This window comes from Vanacampus margaritifer, chromosome 18 (genome assembly GCF_051991255.1).
Source record: "Vanacampus margaritifer isolate UIUO_Vmar chromosome 18, RoL_Vmar_1.0, whole genome shotgun sequence".
NCBI classification, from domain to species: domain Eukaryota; kingdom Metazoa; phylum Chordata; class Actinopteri; order Syngnathiformes; family Syngnathidae; genus Vanacampus; species Vanacampus margaritifer.
Genome location: NC_135449.1, coordinates 11,211,299 through 11,227,971, shown reverse-complemented (window position 1 = coordinate 11,227,971; position 16,673 = coordinate 11,211,299). Strand labels below are relative to the sequence as shown.

The window sequence follows — 16,673 nt, the reverse complement described above, 5'->3', positions numbered from 1 at the left end:
GAGATGGAAAATATGATTGCCTTATAATTAGTGTCGACACCATGCTGGAAAATGACATGCAACTTGTGTCCATTTCAATAAAGTTTCATGCTGCTGCTGTCACAAAAACTGGGTAAAGGAGTTACACCTTGATGTAAATGACACCGTTTTATTGTAGGATGAGTAGTAATACCGATTTACACTATTAATCAAGTGTTCAGATTTTTAAATGAGCAAGTGACAGAATGCATACACAAAGAAGAAAAATATCTCTAAGAGGGTTTATGTCTCCTCTCTACTGACCTGTGTGAACAATCCTTGCTGACTGTTGTTGTCACTGACACCAGAGAGGAAGCTGACTGTTTCCCCAAGTGTCTCCCCCTTAAGCAATGTGTGGAGGAGAACAAATCCCCCTTGCCTGCCTCCTGAAGCCAAATTTGTCACCAACTAAAATATCAAAATGTGTATTTAAAAACCAATAGGCTGTTCAGCAAGTTTTGTAAAAATAAATAAATAAAAATTATAAATAAAAACAACAAAGCCCAAAGCTACCCATACCTGAACCAAATTTTATTTATATATTTAAAAAAGATCATTATATATATGTATATATCCTTGGGTGGAAAATGTGTGCGTGTGTGTGTGTGTGTTTGTGTGCGTGTTATTGTGTGTGAATATCTCGAAACAGCGTGATGTTTGTCTGGAGGACAAGTTGGCTGAGGGTGGGGGGCGGCACAGCCCTAATGGCAGGTGTGCCAGACTAAATGTCCCCCTGCCTCAGAGCGCAATGCAGCCACAAATCAACAAGGTGAGGACTCACATTAGGTGCGTTTGCAAATGTACTTCAGCTTAGCTCTATTGCAATTGTAGTCGTGCCAGCGGTCCTGGTTGTCGCCTGCTATCACACCGCAGTGTTCAGCTTTCTTTTCAGGCTGACCATAATGCCAGTTCCTGCAACAGATCAACTTCAAGTTTTTTTCACAATAAAATCCTCACATGCAAGAGAAATGATCAATTATCTACATTATACAAATATGTACATATTTACCTTACTTTGAGCTTTTACATTTATTGATTGATTCATACTCTTAAAATGTTTTACTTCTTTTATATTATAACCTCCTTCCACATAATTAGAATAATTAAAGTCAATCCAACTTCAATATATAATACTTTCAGGACATCTATGTATTCCCAAATTTTCAAAAATAATATTCATACATTATAACATTTTTTCAAAAATAAAATTATTACAGTATGACATATTTACATTGTTTTCTTTTTTGTTTTCCTCCATTATTCAACGCCCCAGTCCGCTAGAAAGCGGTAACGTACATAGATACTTACCAGCCGCCAATAAATACAAACGAAGAAGAAACACCTGCGTATTATTTCCGGTCCAAACGTCACCGTTATAACACGTTATTGCTATCGTTCCGCAAGCATGATTCTCAACGAGTTCTACTTTGAACAGTAATTAAATACCATCTATTTCGATTACTGTCGCGGTGATCACGTTATTCTACTAACCGAGTAAGCTGTCAGTGGATTTACGTTTAGTTGTAATTATCCTTGTCTTGGGTAATAAGGATAACGTGCTGGCGACATTAGCCTGTCAGCTAGCCTCCTGCAGAGGAATAAAGAGTGCAATGGTAGAGTCCATGTTTAAGTTAATGAAACGTTGCATTTAGGATCGTTCATGGCAACTCGGCACCCCTTCACGGACACGGATACTTCCGATGAAGCAGTGAGGGCGACGTGCGACGATGCCACGGCGTGCAAAAGGTGAAGTTTGTGCTTGGAATCCTGCATTGATGTGTGTAGCTTTCCTAAACATCTCTATGGTTTGTTAAAGGTTTAATGATGTCTGTTTTCTAGGTTTGCTATTAGTAAAGGCTACTGGAAAGACCCTTACATCCAGTATTTTGTGAGATCTGTTGGTGAGCGGAAGGCACCTGAAATCAATAGAGGTAAACAGTGTTGGCATGATCAGGGTCTGTAACGTTATTTAGCCTGTGTGTTTATCACTTTTTCCCATTGTCTTGTCTGACAGGTTATTATGGCCGTGTTAAAGGTGTCAACCATCTCCTTGATGCATTCATAAGGAAGACAGAACGTGACTGTCAAGTAATCAACCTAGGTGCTGGGCTGGACACCACCTTCTGGAGACTTAAGGTCTGTTTGATAGCTATTAAGTGTAAATGATCATCATCATCCACAGCAAACTTTGAATACATGAGGATATTGTGTGTTTGTAACAGGATGAAGCCCTTTTGCCCAAGAAGTATTTTGAAGTTGACTTTCCTACTGTTGTGGCCAGGAAAATACACAACATAAAGTAAGATAACCAGTTTGTTTTGAATTTATTTTCATTGTTCTCTGTAACACTGAGACTCGGTTAGAATCAGTATGGCGATGTGTGAGCTTGGACATTAATGCATTAAATATAATGTACATTTTATGGCATATTAAATCTGATTGTATCTGATTTGAGCTACAGCATTCTAATGTTTATTTTATTCAACTAGGACTAAACCACACTTGTCCAAGCCTATCATCGAAACACATTCAACAGATTCCTTGCTCCTAGGTAAACCTCCAACCTTATGTCAATGTCAATAAATGACATTTTACTTGATTTCAAGAAATATTATCAATCAATACTCATGTGCCTTTATTTCCTCAGACGCCCACAGCCTAGACTCCGATCGATTTTGTATCATCGCCGCCGACCTCCGAGACATAACTATTTTGGATGAAAAACTGAAAAAGTTCCATCTTAATCCAGAGTATGTGAGCATGAAATGTGGGTTTCATCTCTGTATTGAAGATGAAAATGCACTTGCGTCCAGCGGGTGATTGCAAACTGTGTGTAATTTTGTCTTCTAGATTGCCTACGTTGCTGCTTTCAGAATGTGTGCTGGTCTACATGACGCCCACTCAGTCCTGCAATTTAGTTCACTGGGCTGCTGACACCTTTCACACCGCCATGTTCATCAACTACGAACAGGTAACCGCAACTTTAATACATTTTCAAGTCAAGGAAGCACTTGACGTGTCGGTCAAAAGTGAGCATGTATCTAACGAGGAGTCCAGTGGGTGTTAGTGTTGAAATAATCTGAAGGCGTATGTGTCCAGGTGAACATGAGAGACCGTTTTGGCCAGGTGATGATTGAGAACTTGCAGCGGCGTCAGTGCACGCTGGCTGGTGTCGAAGTCTGCCAATCTCTGGACTCTCAGGTAATCTTAAGAAATGATGCCTCAGAAGTGTAGAACAGCTCAAAGTTTCAGAAATGGGAAGATTAAAGATGGACTTGGTTGTGTAATTTCCCTCGGGATGTGTGGTCGGACACTTCAATCACCCAAATATTATGATTTCATGTCCAAAAAAAGAGGACACTTGGCACACCTTGATATATTTAAATAATATTAAAACATTCACTCAAAGATGCTATACATTATAACTAAACTCGAGTCGGGATCGAACCCATACCCTTCGATTTGGCAGCACAGCATCACCAGTGAGCTAAAGATTTTAGGAAGTTATATACAGTAAAATGCTTGGGGTCAGTCTGTGGTTTACAATTTGCGGTAACACTGTGTACTCCGCCCATGGTTATTTTAGTTACATAACTAAAACTTAAATTCAAAAACATTTGCGTTCACGAACTGAAATAAAAACGAAAATTATTTAAAATAAAACTAAAACTAACAAACTACATTTTACAAGAGTGTCTCATGGAAGTGACATCATCTAGCAGCAGCCAATAGAAAAGCACCTGCAGATGACGTCGCTCTGAGCTGGTAGTTTTGCATGTTTGACTTTTGGCTCCAATGGGTCGCCTTGCCTGCCTTTTCATTTAATTCAGCCGAAATGCAACTGGTAAGAATGCTAGGTAAGAAGTGCGTTACTTTTTTTTATTTTACCATAGTGTTTATTAATTATTGCACACAAGTAATACACATTTAATGAAAACTAATACTAAAACTAACGAAAACTAAAACTACATCAATTTCTGGACTACCGTATCGCGACTTTAAGGTGCACTTCAAAGTCTTCAATTTTCTAAAAATCAATGATGCGCCTAATAGTGAGGTGCGCCTTGTGTGTGGACCAAGATCCAAAATCTGACTGACTGTGTGAGAGGACTCTCCGCGACACATTGCTTATATATAAGAAAGGCGGACCTGACTGAGGACAGACATGAGAGCACGGAAGAGTCAATTTGGTGGCGAGTCCTCCAGCCCCTACACCACCACCACCACCACCCACAGACACAGAAGATCATAAGGACTATGAGGGATTTGTGGATTAGGATTGATCAAAAGCAATGAGAGGATTTTTGAAATGACTAAAACAAAAAAAAATCTAACTGAAAACTAATTAAAACGAACTAAATTTATAAAACAAAACTCAAAATGAAATAAAAACTAACTATAATGAAAATTCCAAAATTATAATAAACCCTGACTCCGCCTCGCATTTTTATGAATTTATACACCACTCACCGGACGCCCGAATAGGATGTAAAAAAGTGGACATGTCCGGGAAAAAAATGACGCTTGGTCAACCTAGCATAAAAACAATGAATTTAATTCTCATAACATTGTCTTCTTTAAAATTTGTTTGCAGAAGGATCGATTTCTCAGGTCTGGTTGGGATCATGCCGATGCTCTGGACATGGTGACGGTCTACAGTATGCTTCCACAGGAGGATGTGGCAAGGTAGTGAGCACTCTTCTGGAGGGAGAGGATCATGCTGTGCTTCAATGTCACAATAAATGTCTGCATTTGTGGTTTGCTCAATGAACAGCCCAGTCCATGACAGCCCCACAACCATGCTTAACTCATTCACTGCCATTGACAGCAATAAACATCAAATATTAATTTGAACAATTTCTATAAGTTAATTTTTTTCTCCCATTTTTGTTAAGAGTATGAAAGCCTAGAATTTTTTTTGTACATTTAGAACAGATATAAAATAAGAGATTTATCGTGAGTCAACTAGTGAGTCACTAGTGAAGTCATGCGATTAATTACGATTACAAATTTTAATCGCCTGCTGCCCCTAATTTTTTAACAATCTTTTCTTTTAAATTTTTAATAATCTTTGTATTTTTAAATTTTTTAGAAAAGATTAAAAATTAGGGGTGTCAGGCGATTACCATTTTTAATCATAATTAAACGCATGCCTGCACTAGTTAACTCAGAATTAATCACACATTTTACATCTGTTCTAATACAATTTAAAAAATATCTAGGTATTCATACTCTTGTTGACAAAAGTGGGAAAATTGTTAAATAGAAACAGTTCAAATTAATTTTTGACGTCTAAAGCCGTCGATGGCAGTGAATGAGTTAACTTAACCTTGGTCTCATCAGACCGCAGGACGTTTTCTGTAATCCAAGTCCTAAATTTGTCTTCAGCAAACTGCAAGCTTCCTTGTTAGTCATTTTTAAAAGAGGCTTCCGTCTGGGATGACAGCGATGCAGACCAATTTGATTAAGTTCTAACAGATATTTTCCTCGTATTCATTGCAGAATTGAGCGACTGGAGTTCCTTGACGAGAAGGAGCTGTTGCAGCAACTCCTTCAGCACTATAGCATCTGTTGGGCCACCAAGGACAAGCTCAGTCTGGGTAATGATGCTTATGCTTCTTTAGCTCATTATAACCTTACCGCGCCAGTGGGTCCATTTACAAACCCAGCCTTGTTTTTCACAGGTCTTGCACAGTTGGCATTTTGACTGAACTTCCTCCACAACTGTTTCATGGAAAAGTAGTCTGGATTTATCGATCACACGTGCATCATGGAATTGTTCCGCCAGCTTTTCATCACGCAACATGCCTTGTTGTGAAGATGGTTTGGTGTTTAGTTTGCTGTCACAAACTGAAATATTTGTTTCGTTTAGTTGCAGACAAGACAATCAAACCTCTTCACGTTTAATTTGTAAAACTACTCATCCATGTGGAATAGTAAAAAAAAAAAAAATTTGTATGTGCCATTTTACCTTTATTTATTAAATTACTCACTCCTACTCACACTGTACTTCTGCGTTTACTTATAAAGTGTTATTTTAGGACTGCAAAATTTTATCTTAAATATTTGAATGTCAGTTGAATAAATTGATTTCTTTATTTTGCCTAATTTTTTCTCTCAAAATGATATAAATTTAAATCAACACAGCATCAGTGTATGCAATTTAGTACAGGTAGAACTTCAGACTGCATATTTTGTGCATATACAGTTAAACATTACATTTCAAATAAAAACCTTATGACATTCAAGATAGCCATTTAGGCACATCACATTGTGACACTATTGTACAGCTCTTGAGAAACTGGTAAGAAAATTATTTTCGTCTGTGCAAGGTACAATATAAATAGAAAAGCACAACAATGTAGAAGAAATTGAGATAAACAACACAAAATGGCAATAATGGAATATATAAGTGCAACTATCCACTAGAGGGCAGTATGGTCTGTGGCATGAAAATAACAATCACTAGTGAATGCTAAGAGACGCTGGGAGCCAACGAATTAGAGTTTCGAAAATGGTTGATTTATCATATGCCCACAAGCACCTCTTAACATTTGGAGTGACCAAAAGCAATCAGATTGGACATTTACAGAAGTGCTTTGATGTGATGCTGTGCAGTTTTTGATCTTGCCTTTGAGCCTTTCTTGGGTCTCTAACACCCCCCACCCCCCAAAAAAAAATTTAACAATTGAACTGGGGAAAGTAACAGCTGCTCAGTTCAGTTTTAAAACCAACAATGATGCGTTCAAGTGAAAACAAATTGGAAAAAAAGTTGCCCTGCGATTTGTGTATTAAAGCTCGTCTCTCAGCATTCACACAACAAAATGTCTCTTCTAGTGTCTTGTGTCTCTTTTTTCTGGAGCTGGGCTATTCATCTCTAGCGGGAGGAGTTGGAACTAGAGCGTGACCGGTGGCGACGGCGGCCAAGTGACCGGGACCTGCGCCGGACTGGGGAGCGTCGCCTTGGCGACCGGGGAGACCTGAAAGACAAGACAGATTTATTTATTTATTTATTTGAAGTGTATCTGCGGAATGGTGCGTGACCTTGCCTGAGGATTGCCGCTCACCTTCTCTTCATCCGAGGCGGAGAGCGTCGCCACATCGGTGGTGGAGGCGGCATTCTGCGGTGAGGGGACATCCTCCGAGGTGGGGCGCGCACTGTCGGAGTCAGGACGGCGATAACTGTAATTTCCTGACCGTCAATCTGTCCTGGGAGGATACAAAAAAAAAAAAAAGGAAACAACCACTTCACCCTTGGGGGAGCCTTTAAATCACACACCACCATCTTATACCTCCATCCATGTGTTTGAGTGCGTTCTCTGCTTCCTCTGGGGTTTCAAACTCGATGTATGCGTAGCCCTTGGACAGATGGGGGTGAATGCGGTTCATGGGCATGTCAATCATCTTGATCTTGCCATAGGTGGAGAAGATCTCCTGGATGTGTTCCTTCACAAAGCAAAGAGACAGAACGTATGCATGCTAGTTAGATAAGGACGATTAGCTCTTTTATGACATCATTTGCTAGTCACATATAGACAAAACAACAATTTTCAGTCACACCAATGGACAATTTAGAGTGGTCAAGGAACCTGTGTGAAAACAACAACATACAAGCAAAGCACTCTATATATCTAAATAACATGGCCACTCTTATGTACTTAGTATGTGCAGATGTTTTTATTTGTATCCATTATTCTTGAGTAACCCAAGAAGCTTAAGCTTTAGCTTGATTAGCTCAACCAGATTGTTGGTGCATTCACCTTGATGACATTTCTTGTTAGCCGACCCAGGTAGACCTTGGTGGGTTTTGGAGCGGGACTCCTCTTTCGTCGTTCGCAATCCTCTTTTTTGACCAATTTGGACCTGTAGTTAGTAAATATTCAGTCCAGTTATTAATTTAGATGCATTGTGGAGGAGTCAGACATTCCCCTCAAAGTAAAAATAATAAAAATATAACAGGGAATTCTGTACTTTGAGCTGGAGCGCCGTCTGTTCTGTCGTTGTCGGTTGGGGCTCGGTGAGGATGATGATGACGAAGATGAGCGGGAATTAGAAGAACCGGATGCGGAAGAGCTGGTGGACGAGCTGGAACTTGAACCCGAGCCGCTACTGGAACTAGAACTGGGGCAGCAAGTTGGAGGAAAAGAATTTTACTCTCAGGTACCCTTGAAGGATATCAGGATGATTTGTTATGTTTAAAAAACTTCCACATGAATATTTTAAAACAGAAGACCTGCTGCTCCCACTGGAAGCACTGCGTCGTGTTTGACTCGTCACTCTGCCTTGATCTTTTTCAGCTCCATCATTCGAGGCTCCAGATTTACGTTTAACTCCTTGCTTACTCTTATCATCGTCCTTTTTGGTTGGCAAAGGCGCCCTGTTGGACAACAATTTTGATTAGCTCCCAATTCTGACATGGTCAAGTGCATATTCAAAATGCTTGTCTGCATGTACAACAATTTTGATTAGCTCCCAATTCTGACATTGTCAAGTGCATATTCAAAATGCTTGTCTGCATGCAGACAAAACTGCTTTGAAGACAACTGTCGTTATTAGTTAATGTCAGTTAGGTAGCACTTTTCATGCTATTTTACTTGCACATTTACAGTAGGACAGACAAAAACAAAGCATGAAACACAATCGACAGAAATGTCTTGATACATTTCGAATTGCATTTACTGAATTAAAACATGATGACAAAACGTGTTTGTGACCACGAAGGCGCTTTTTATCAAACGTTTGTATTTGCCTTACTTGCCTACATCAGCGTTAGCAATAGCTAGGTACTTCGTATTAACTTAATAACCACTACAGACTGACTCACGGTTTTAAACGAAGACTCATTCCTTAATGTGATAGGCTTGCTCTGGATATTTTTCAACGACGAACAAACATAACAGCGATTACTTACATTTATCTTCCGACACGCGACAATGACAGTCGCATTCTGATGATGTCACCACAACAAACCCAATCAGCACACATAGTGGAAAAGTGATGCGGGCAAAAAACAAATCCCTCCGTTTGTTCTTTCAGGAAAAAAATAATTTTGATAACGCATTGTATTATATGATTTAAGGATAAGGACGCGTAAACCAGCTTAACATTTGCATACTGATTTATTATTGCTGTATTAAAACATTAGAGCGGAAAATGGTGATCATTTTCTTCCTGACAAAAAACGATGAGGAAAAACATTCACTCTCTCGAGCCATTACAAAGTCACTTTCGTTTATTGGCGCCGTTATTTCCGCAGCAGGTTGATTGCCAGAAGCCAAAGGTACGTCACCATTTCACCTGCTATATTAAGATAGCAAGGACCAATTGTATTGTTGTCAAGACTATACATTTTGATTTCCGTTGTGGGACTGCAATGTCTCACACCAAGCCGGCAGGAAATGCGCAAGAAGAAGCAGCCGGCAAAGCATCTTGTTCCAAAACACTTGCTCTGACAGTTTGCTCCGCTGCCATTGGAGGCACCTTCCAGTATGGATACAATATTTCCATTATCAATTCTCCCACCAGCTACATCCAGACCTTCATCAATAATACCTACACAGCACGCTGTGGTACAAGCTTGGAGACCACCCACGTGACTCTGGTTTGGACTCTTATTGTATCAGCTTTCCCATTGGGAGGTCTTCTCGGGGCCCTGCTGGCTGGACCAATGGCGGTGCGCTTTGGAAGGAAAAATTCTTTACTTTTCAACAATTCATTTTTGATTATAGCTTCTGTTTTGGTTCTGCTATGCAGGGTTGCGAGATCATTCGAGATGATCATCTTTGCTCGGTTCCTTGTGGGAATTAATTCAGGAGTCAGCATGAATGTCCAGCCGATGTACTTTGGCGAAAGCGCCCCCAAACACCTCAGGGGAGCTGTGGCGTTTTCCTCCGCTGTTTTTACGGCCTTTGGGATTTTCTTGGGTCAAGTTGTGGGACTGACGGTGGTGTTGGGAACAGAACCTCTCTGGCCGTACCTACTAGCCAGCAACATGCTTCCAGGGTTGATCCAGATGCTGACCCTACCCTGGTTTCCTGAAAGTCCCAGATATCTACTCATTGACAGGGGAGACAGGGAAGCATGCGTCCGGGCACTTGCAAGACTCCGTGACGGCGTGGCTCCAGTTCTGGAAATGCAAGAAATACTTGATGAACAGCAGAGGTATGCAGATCTTGGATCTGCATCTTCTGCTAAGACACCCTGGTCACTATTTAAGGATCGTGACCTAAGATGTCAACTCCGAACGGTCATGGCGGCAAGCAGTGCCATGATGCTGTGTGGCAATGACTCCATCTACTTCTACGCCTCCTACATATTTCTTCAAGCGGGCATTCCTGCCGATAAAGTCCAATATGCCACCATTGGCACTGGAGCATCAGAACTGACAGCTTCCATCCTGAGCAATCTCCTGATTGAACGAGTGGGCCGAAAGTGTCTTCTTGTTGGGGGCTACGCTCTCATGTCATGCTGGTCTATCGTCTTCACTGTTGCCCTCACACTCCAAAAACAAGGTATAGAAGGGATGCACTATCTCAGTATGGCATGCGTGTTCGCCTACATCCTTAGCTTTGGCTTGGGCCCAGCAGGTGTGACTGGCATCCTACCAGCGGAAATCTTTGACCAGTCTGCCCGGCCGGCAGCGTACATGGTCGCCGGATCGCTAATGTGGCTCAGTCTGTTCCTGGTGGGAATGTTGTTTCCCTTCATCGTCAGCAGTCTGGGAAGCTTCTGCTTTCTGCCGTTCTTGGCCGTGTGTTTGCTGTCGGCTGTGTTTTTGGGGCTCACGATGCCAGAGACGAAAGGCAAGAGCCTGGCGGAGATCACCGCAGAGTTTGATAAGAAGAACGGACGGGAGATGCGGGCAAAGCAGGTGGATGAGCCGGTGGATGATCCCGACGTGCAGGAGGAAGTCACCAGCTTCAGTTCTTTAGCAGAAGATCTTGACCCCGAAGACTGAACTCAGGGAGCTGTAGCCATCTTAAAAAACTCTCTATGCAAAAGTGCTTTCTGCATCGCAACCAAAATAATCTTTGGTTTATGCTTCGAAGACGTAGCAAATTTTTTAAATTTATTTTATGTATTTATGAAATCAGATATTAAGTATATATGCTGTACTGTAGTCTTACCTGTCTGATATGCCTACAATGCGAAATGGCATTTGCAATTATTGTAACATTGGAAAAAAATGCCCTTGAGTGCATGTTTAAGATAACTCAGCCATGTTTTCTTGCACTTTATTTCTGAGTACTGTATCATGCACCAACTTTTGTGCCATTTGTTATTTATGAATCGTTTGAACTAGGAGCCTGTGACACTATGTACTTGGATCTGTGTAATCATTTATAGTACCATAGCTTTTACGAGGTTTCAGTTGAACGAGCAGCATTTTGTTGCTCAAGTTCATGACTACATTTCTGTCTCAATTGTTAACCTCTTGGTGCCAAATACAAATGTCACAATCACGAATCAATACTGTACTGTAATTTGAATGAAATGCAGTAAGTAGATCATGGCTCAGCTGCTGCTACTTCTGTATCTTTCGTTATCAGGTTATATTTGCGAATCAATCACATGACAAAAGGGACATATTCTGCTCACTATTAGGATATCTTGAAACTGTTTGTCCAAGAATATGAGTAATGTCAAACTAATGAATTCCGGTTTTGCTCATGCCTATCTCTTGTACTGCGTAACTATTGTACCTCAGAATGCTGAAGATATTTATTTTTCCTATGTTTACCGTGCACAATTAAAACTGATGACGTCCTACTGTTTTTGTTTTGTTTTCTTTACTATGCTGAACAACGTTATCCAACCGCTTTTATTTTCTAATAAGAAAACTTACTATGTGAAAACATTAGGCTCACTTGGTTCATTGTTAAACTTGACAAAATATTACTCCCCTATTCCTACTCCCCTCCCTTAAGAAAAGATGACTGGGAGTGGGACAAGAGTTTAGCTTTTATTTCAAGGCATTTATTTACATTTGGCTCGATACACAACACTCAAAATTTCACGTTGCAATGCTTAAAGAAAAAGTCAAACCATTTTTTTTCTGACAATAATATGTTCTATGCAGCCCCACTACTCTAAATACGGTATTTTGGTTAATATTGCGTTAGTGGAATATGAGTTAAGCATCAAAATCCAGCAGTTTTTAATCAATATCAGAAGGCAGCCATTTTGCCACTTGCTGTTGACTGAAGATGACATCAAAGTTGTTCAAGGGCTCAGGCAACAACCAATCACAGATCACCTGTTTTCTGAAGCTGAGCTGTAATTGGTTGTTGCCTGAGCCCTGAGCAACTTTGATGCCATCTTCAGTCAACAGCAAGTGGCAAAATGGCTGCCTTCTGATATTGATAAGAACTGCTGGATTTTGACGCTTAACTCATACTCCACTAACGCAATATTAACCAAAATTTTGCTTTATAACTCATATTCCACAAATGTAATATTAATCAGATTGTCATGTTTAGACTAGCAAGGTCGCATATAATATATTATTGTCAAGAAATATTTACGATTGACTTTTTAAAGAATAAAAATGGGTGGATTAAAAAGGTGACGGTAGACAGAGGTGGAAGTTCGGCGATTACACTGACGAAACTAACAAAAACCCTTGTCCATCATTCTTTAGTTTGTCATTTTTAAACATATTCCCGTCAAAGATATCCATCAGCAAAATGGGTGTCCGTCAGTACTGACTGACAGTCAGTCAGTACTGACGGAATCCAAGTTGGTTCTCAAATCCAGATGAAAGACCATTGCCTGGAAATAAAAGTTGAAATGTTGATCTTTTGTCTCATGTTTTTTGTTCATGATCATGTACTGTATTTGTGTCGAATGTTTTCAGTCTATGGCAAAAGTGAAGGAATTGGCCTCACTGTTTCAATTCATTTGAAGGGAGTGTTGGTTTAGAACCAAGTCGGTTGTGTGGATTTGATTACTAATTAATCGATGTTTAACAATCGGAATGCGTAGTACTTTGCTGCTACCGTTGATTTAGTCAAATTAAAGTTGACTTTGTGAAGTAGCTACTATGACTAGATCAACACTAACACTGAGAAAGTATTTGTCTTGATTTTAAAACTGGTTAATTATTCTTGGAAGACTCTTTAGTTTTGGCTGTAAGTCAAATTGGCCTAACTTTGGACCTTGAAGGTCATCGCACAAACCATTTAATTTATTTTTAAGCTAAGTTAAGCAGCAATGGTAATGGTGTTTATATGTAACTACCCAATGAAATAGGGTTTATATATAACTGTCCTTGAACATTTAGTGAAAACAAATGTTTCCCTGTCTGTGCATAAATGCCTGGACAGACGCAGGTCCTCATATGGGAAGAGAAGTAGTGCAAGACCAAAATTATATCATCTTTTGTACAGATTTATTATTTTTCTCGATCATTCAAAGTACTACCATGTCTCCCATGAAGCCGGCAGGAACTGCGGAACCAGAAGAAAGCAGCAAATCAACTTCCAAAACTCTTGCACTGACAGTGTGCTCGGCAGCCATCGGAGGCACCTTTCAGTATGGATACAATATTTCAGTCATTAACGCGCCGACCGGCTACATCCAGACTTTCATCAATGAGACCTATACGGCACGCTGGGGCACAGGCTTGGATACTCCCCATGTGACTTTCGTTTGGACTCTTATCGTCTCAGCTTTCTCACTGGGAGGTCTGATCGGGGCCTTGCTAGCCGGTCCAATGGCGGTCCGCTTTGGAAGGAAGAATTCTCTCCTTTTTAACAACTTATTTTTGTTTGTCGGGGGTCTGTTTTTTCTGCTATGCAGGTTCGCGAGATCGTTCGAGATGATCATCTTCGCCCGTTTACTCGTGGGAATTAATTCAGGAGTCAGCATGAATGTCCAGCCGATGTACTTTGGCGAAAGTGCCCCCAAACACCTCAGGGGAGCTGTGGCTTTTTCCTCAGCTGGCTTCACTGCATTAGGAATTTTCTTGGGTCAAGTTGTGGGACTGACGGCGGTGTTGGGAACAGAACCTCTCTGGCCCTACTTACTAGCCAGCAACATGCTTCCAGGGTTGATCCAGATGCTGACGCTACCCTGGTTTCCTGAAAGCCCCAGATATCTACTCATTGACAGGGGAGACAGGGAAGCATGCGTCCGGGCGCTCGAAAGACTCCGTGGTGGCGTGGTTTCAACTTCAGAAATGAAGGAAATGCTTGAGGAACAGCAGATGTATGCTGATTCTGGATTGGCAGCTTCTGCAAAGACACCCTGGTCACTATTTAAGGATCGTGACCTAAGATATCAACTCCGAACGGTCATGGCGGCAAGCAGTGCCATGATGCTGTGTGGCAATGACTCCATCTACTTCTACGCGTCCTACATATTTCTTCAAGCGGGCATTCCTGCAGATAAAGTCCAATATGCCACCATTGGCACCGGAGCTTCTGAACTGACAGCTTCCATCCTGAGCAATCTCCTGATTGAACGAGTGGGCCGAAAGTGTCTTCTTGTTGGGGGCTACGCTCTCATGTCATGCTGGTCTATCGTCTTCACTGTTGCCCTCACGCTCCAAAAACAAGGTGTAGAAGGGATGCCTTACCTCAGCATGGCATGCGTGTTCGCTTTCATCCTGAGCTTCGGCTTGGGCCCGGCAGGTGTGACAGGCGTCTTACCGGCGGAGATCTTTGACCAGTCCGCCCGGCCGGCAGCATACATGGTCGCCGGATCGCTAATGTGGCTCAGTCTTCTCCTAGTGGGGATGATTTTCCCCTTCATCGTCCGCAGTCTGGCCAACCTCTGCCTCCTGCCGTTCTTTGCTGTGTGTTTGCTGTCGGCTGTGTTTTTTGGCCTCACGTTCATTGAGACGAAAGGCAAGAGCCTGGCTGAGATCACAACAAAGTTTGATAAAAAAAAAAACAGACGGATAGGAGAGCCCGGTGAGGAAGGAGGAGGAGGCAGATAAGTTCATGATTGATGAAGTTAGCTTGGGAAATGAGACTGAAAGGACGTGTGGTTATTTTATGCCCCAGTTAAGATATAATTAGGGAAATCACAGCTACGGTTATACCCACTGAATGGTATCTGAAAATCATGCACATTGCTCCAGCCTCTAATCAAAGCAATTTGTCATTCTTGTGCTCTATATTATTATAAGATGAATATTAATGTGATCCAATTTGTTGTTTATTTTTAATGCATGCATTTTGAAAATCTAGTCTGCCCTATATGCATATGAAAATTGCCACTAGATGACCCTGTTTTCTTTCATCTGTGAGATTTATAGCTTAGTTGGTACTGTTTTTTGCTATTGGTTAATTTCCCATACATTAGAGTGTGTAACTCAAGGTCCTTTGCTCATGACAAAAACAAAAAACAAAGGAGAGAGAGAAATAATTTCGGAGTGTAACTGAAGTCATTTGTTAAAAAAAAAAAAAAGTCATATTACCATTGACTCTGTAGTGTCAGCATGTGATGAGACAATTTACAAAATGTACAATTTTGCATAGTTTGGTTTGACTGTTGTGTAAACTTGCCACTGCACCTGCTACCACCTGGGAATTTATAGAATCATTCATGGCAATAAAGTCAGTCTATCTTAGCATTTTATTGCACCGTGTTCATTTTAATCATGCCACTAGATGTCACTATTGTAATTAGTTAGTCCAAATATGAGACTCAAAACAAACTAAATTTAACTTACTCAAGCCTGATCAATGGAATCAATAGGAATTCCAGGTTGGAAATTATTTTTGTTTTTCTGTGCCTGAAGAAGACCCAAGACTCAAGCATCACTAGCATAGCCTGTCAAACAAATACATCATAATAATGGGGTGTTCCAAGCTGCACCTGAAATTTTGCTGGCTAAGTGCTGATTGAGGGTCAGTACTTGCTGAAAGAACATTGTGAGTTTCCATCATTAGTGCTTTTCTCCACATCTTTCTCCTTAACAGGGTAGAGTAGACTGTATTGAGTTTCCTTGGGCAACCACAAGTAGAGCGCAAAATAGATAAGAGCTATTAACTATGAACACACAACCTGTTTTCAAGAGTGGTTAGTTGATATAGGCACTGTTAGATATTATTAACATTTAAATTCTTTATTTTCATATATTAACCATTGTTATACATTATTAACATCTTAATTCTTTATATTAACCATGTTGAAAGGTTTTATAGACGTGTAAAGCAAGTAGTGTTGAACTCAGTATAATTTGACCTTAAGCTGGGACATATTATTTGGTCTAGAAGTTCCTTCTCTGTGGGAAAACACATTTGGTCCTTGAGAACAGAATCTGTTTCGAACACGCACCCCTGACTCTGTTTTCGCCATCGCTCATGGAAAAGTACCCAGAGAGTATGTTTTGTCTACAAATGAAAGAGAGGCGGTCGGTTTTAACTATAAGAAGCCATTTTACACGCTGAAGAGACACATTCGGCGCTCTGAATTCCACCTGTTAAGTGATGAATTGGAGTCTGTTACGATGTCCAGAGATCTGTTAGATTAAAATCATTTTTGCAAAGGTGTTTTTTCTTATATTAAATCTGTCTTCAAGTTTTGGAACACGCAAAGAGGACAAATAATTTTATTCCTCTTTCAGCACCAAAGACGAAAAATGTGTCGACTGTAATATATTTGACCTATATTATGTTTGGGGGCGGCGTGGCTCAGTCGTATAG

The 16,673-nt window shown here is 40.6% G+C and overlaps 2 protein-coding genes and 2 pseudogenes across 6 annotated transcripts; 3 read left to right on the top strand and 1 right to left on the bottom strand.

Annotated features, from left to right (window-relative positions):
• The first annotated feature begins 1,349 nt into the window (after nucleotides 1-1,349).
• lcmt1 (leucine carboxyl methyltransferase 1) lies at nucleotides 1,350-6,020 on the top strand. The gene is made up of 11 exons (XM_077551372.1): nucleotides 1,350-1,764; nucleotides 1,858-1,949; nucleotides 2,033-2,154; nucleotides 2,241-2,317; nucleotides 2,508-2,569; nucleotides 2,666-2,768; nucleotides 2,869-2,989; nucleotides 3,118-3,219; nucleotides 4,613-4,704; nucleotides 5,521-5,618; nucleotides 5,703-6,020. The coding sequence occupies exons 1-11, from the start codon at nucleotides 1,679-1,681 to the stop codon at nucleotides 5,723-5,725; spliced, it is 978 nt and encodes a 325-aa protein (XP_077407498.1). The 5' UTR covers nucleotides 1,350-1,678; the 3' UTR covers nucleotides 5,726-6,020.
• Nucleotides 6,021-6,167: 147 nt separating this feature from the next.
• On the bottom strand, nucleotides 6,168-9,065 carry LOC144038695 (uncharacterized). Of its 3 annotated transcripts, none has more exons than XM_077551374.1 (7): nucleotides 8,930-9,065; nucleotides 8,252-8,395; nucleotides 7,990-8,139; nucleotides 7,779-7,881; nucleotides 7,311-7,464; nucleotides 7,086-7,227; nucleotides 6,168-6,998 (listed from the first exon to the last, which is right to left on the bottom strand). In XM_077551374.1, coding segments are annotated over exons 1-7 (798 nt in total). In that variant the 5' UTR covers nucleotides 8,932-9,065; the 3' UTR covers nucleotides 6,168-6,895. The 3 variants fall into 3 exon arrangements, with proteins under 3 accessions (XP_077407500.1, XP_077407502.1, XP_077407499.1); XM_077551376.1 differs by having other exon boundaries at nucleotides 7,068-7,227; nucleotides 8,843-8,958; XM_077551373.1 differs by having other exon boundaries at nucleotides 8,843-8,958.
• Nucleotides 9,066-9,181: 116 nt separating this feature from the next.
• Nucleotides 9,182-11,788, top strand: LOC144038329 (solute carrier family 2, facilitated glucose transporter member 11 pseudogene; annotated as a pseudogene). Of its 2 annotated transcripts, XR_013289211.1 has the most exons (2): nucleotides 9,566-9,691; nucleotides 9,772-11,788. The product of XR_013289211.1 is annotated as a solute carrier family 2, facilitated glucose transporter member 11 pseudogene, transcript variant X2 (transcript). The 2 variants fall into 2 exon arrangements; XR_013289210.1 differs by having other exon boundaries at nucleotides 9,182-11,788.
• Nucleotides 11,789-13,450: 1,662 nt separating this feature from the next.
• Nucleotides 13,451-15,595, top strand: LOC144038520 (solute carrier family 2, facilitated glucose transporter member 11 pseudogene; annotated as a pseudogene).
• Nucleotides 15,596-16,673: the final 1,078 nt, after the last annotated feature.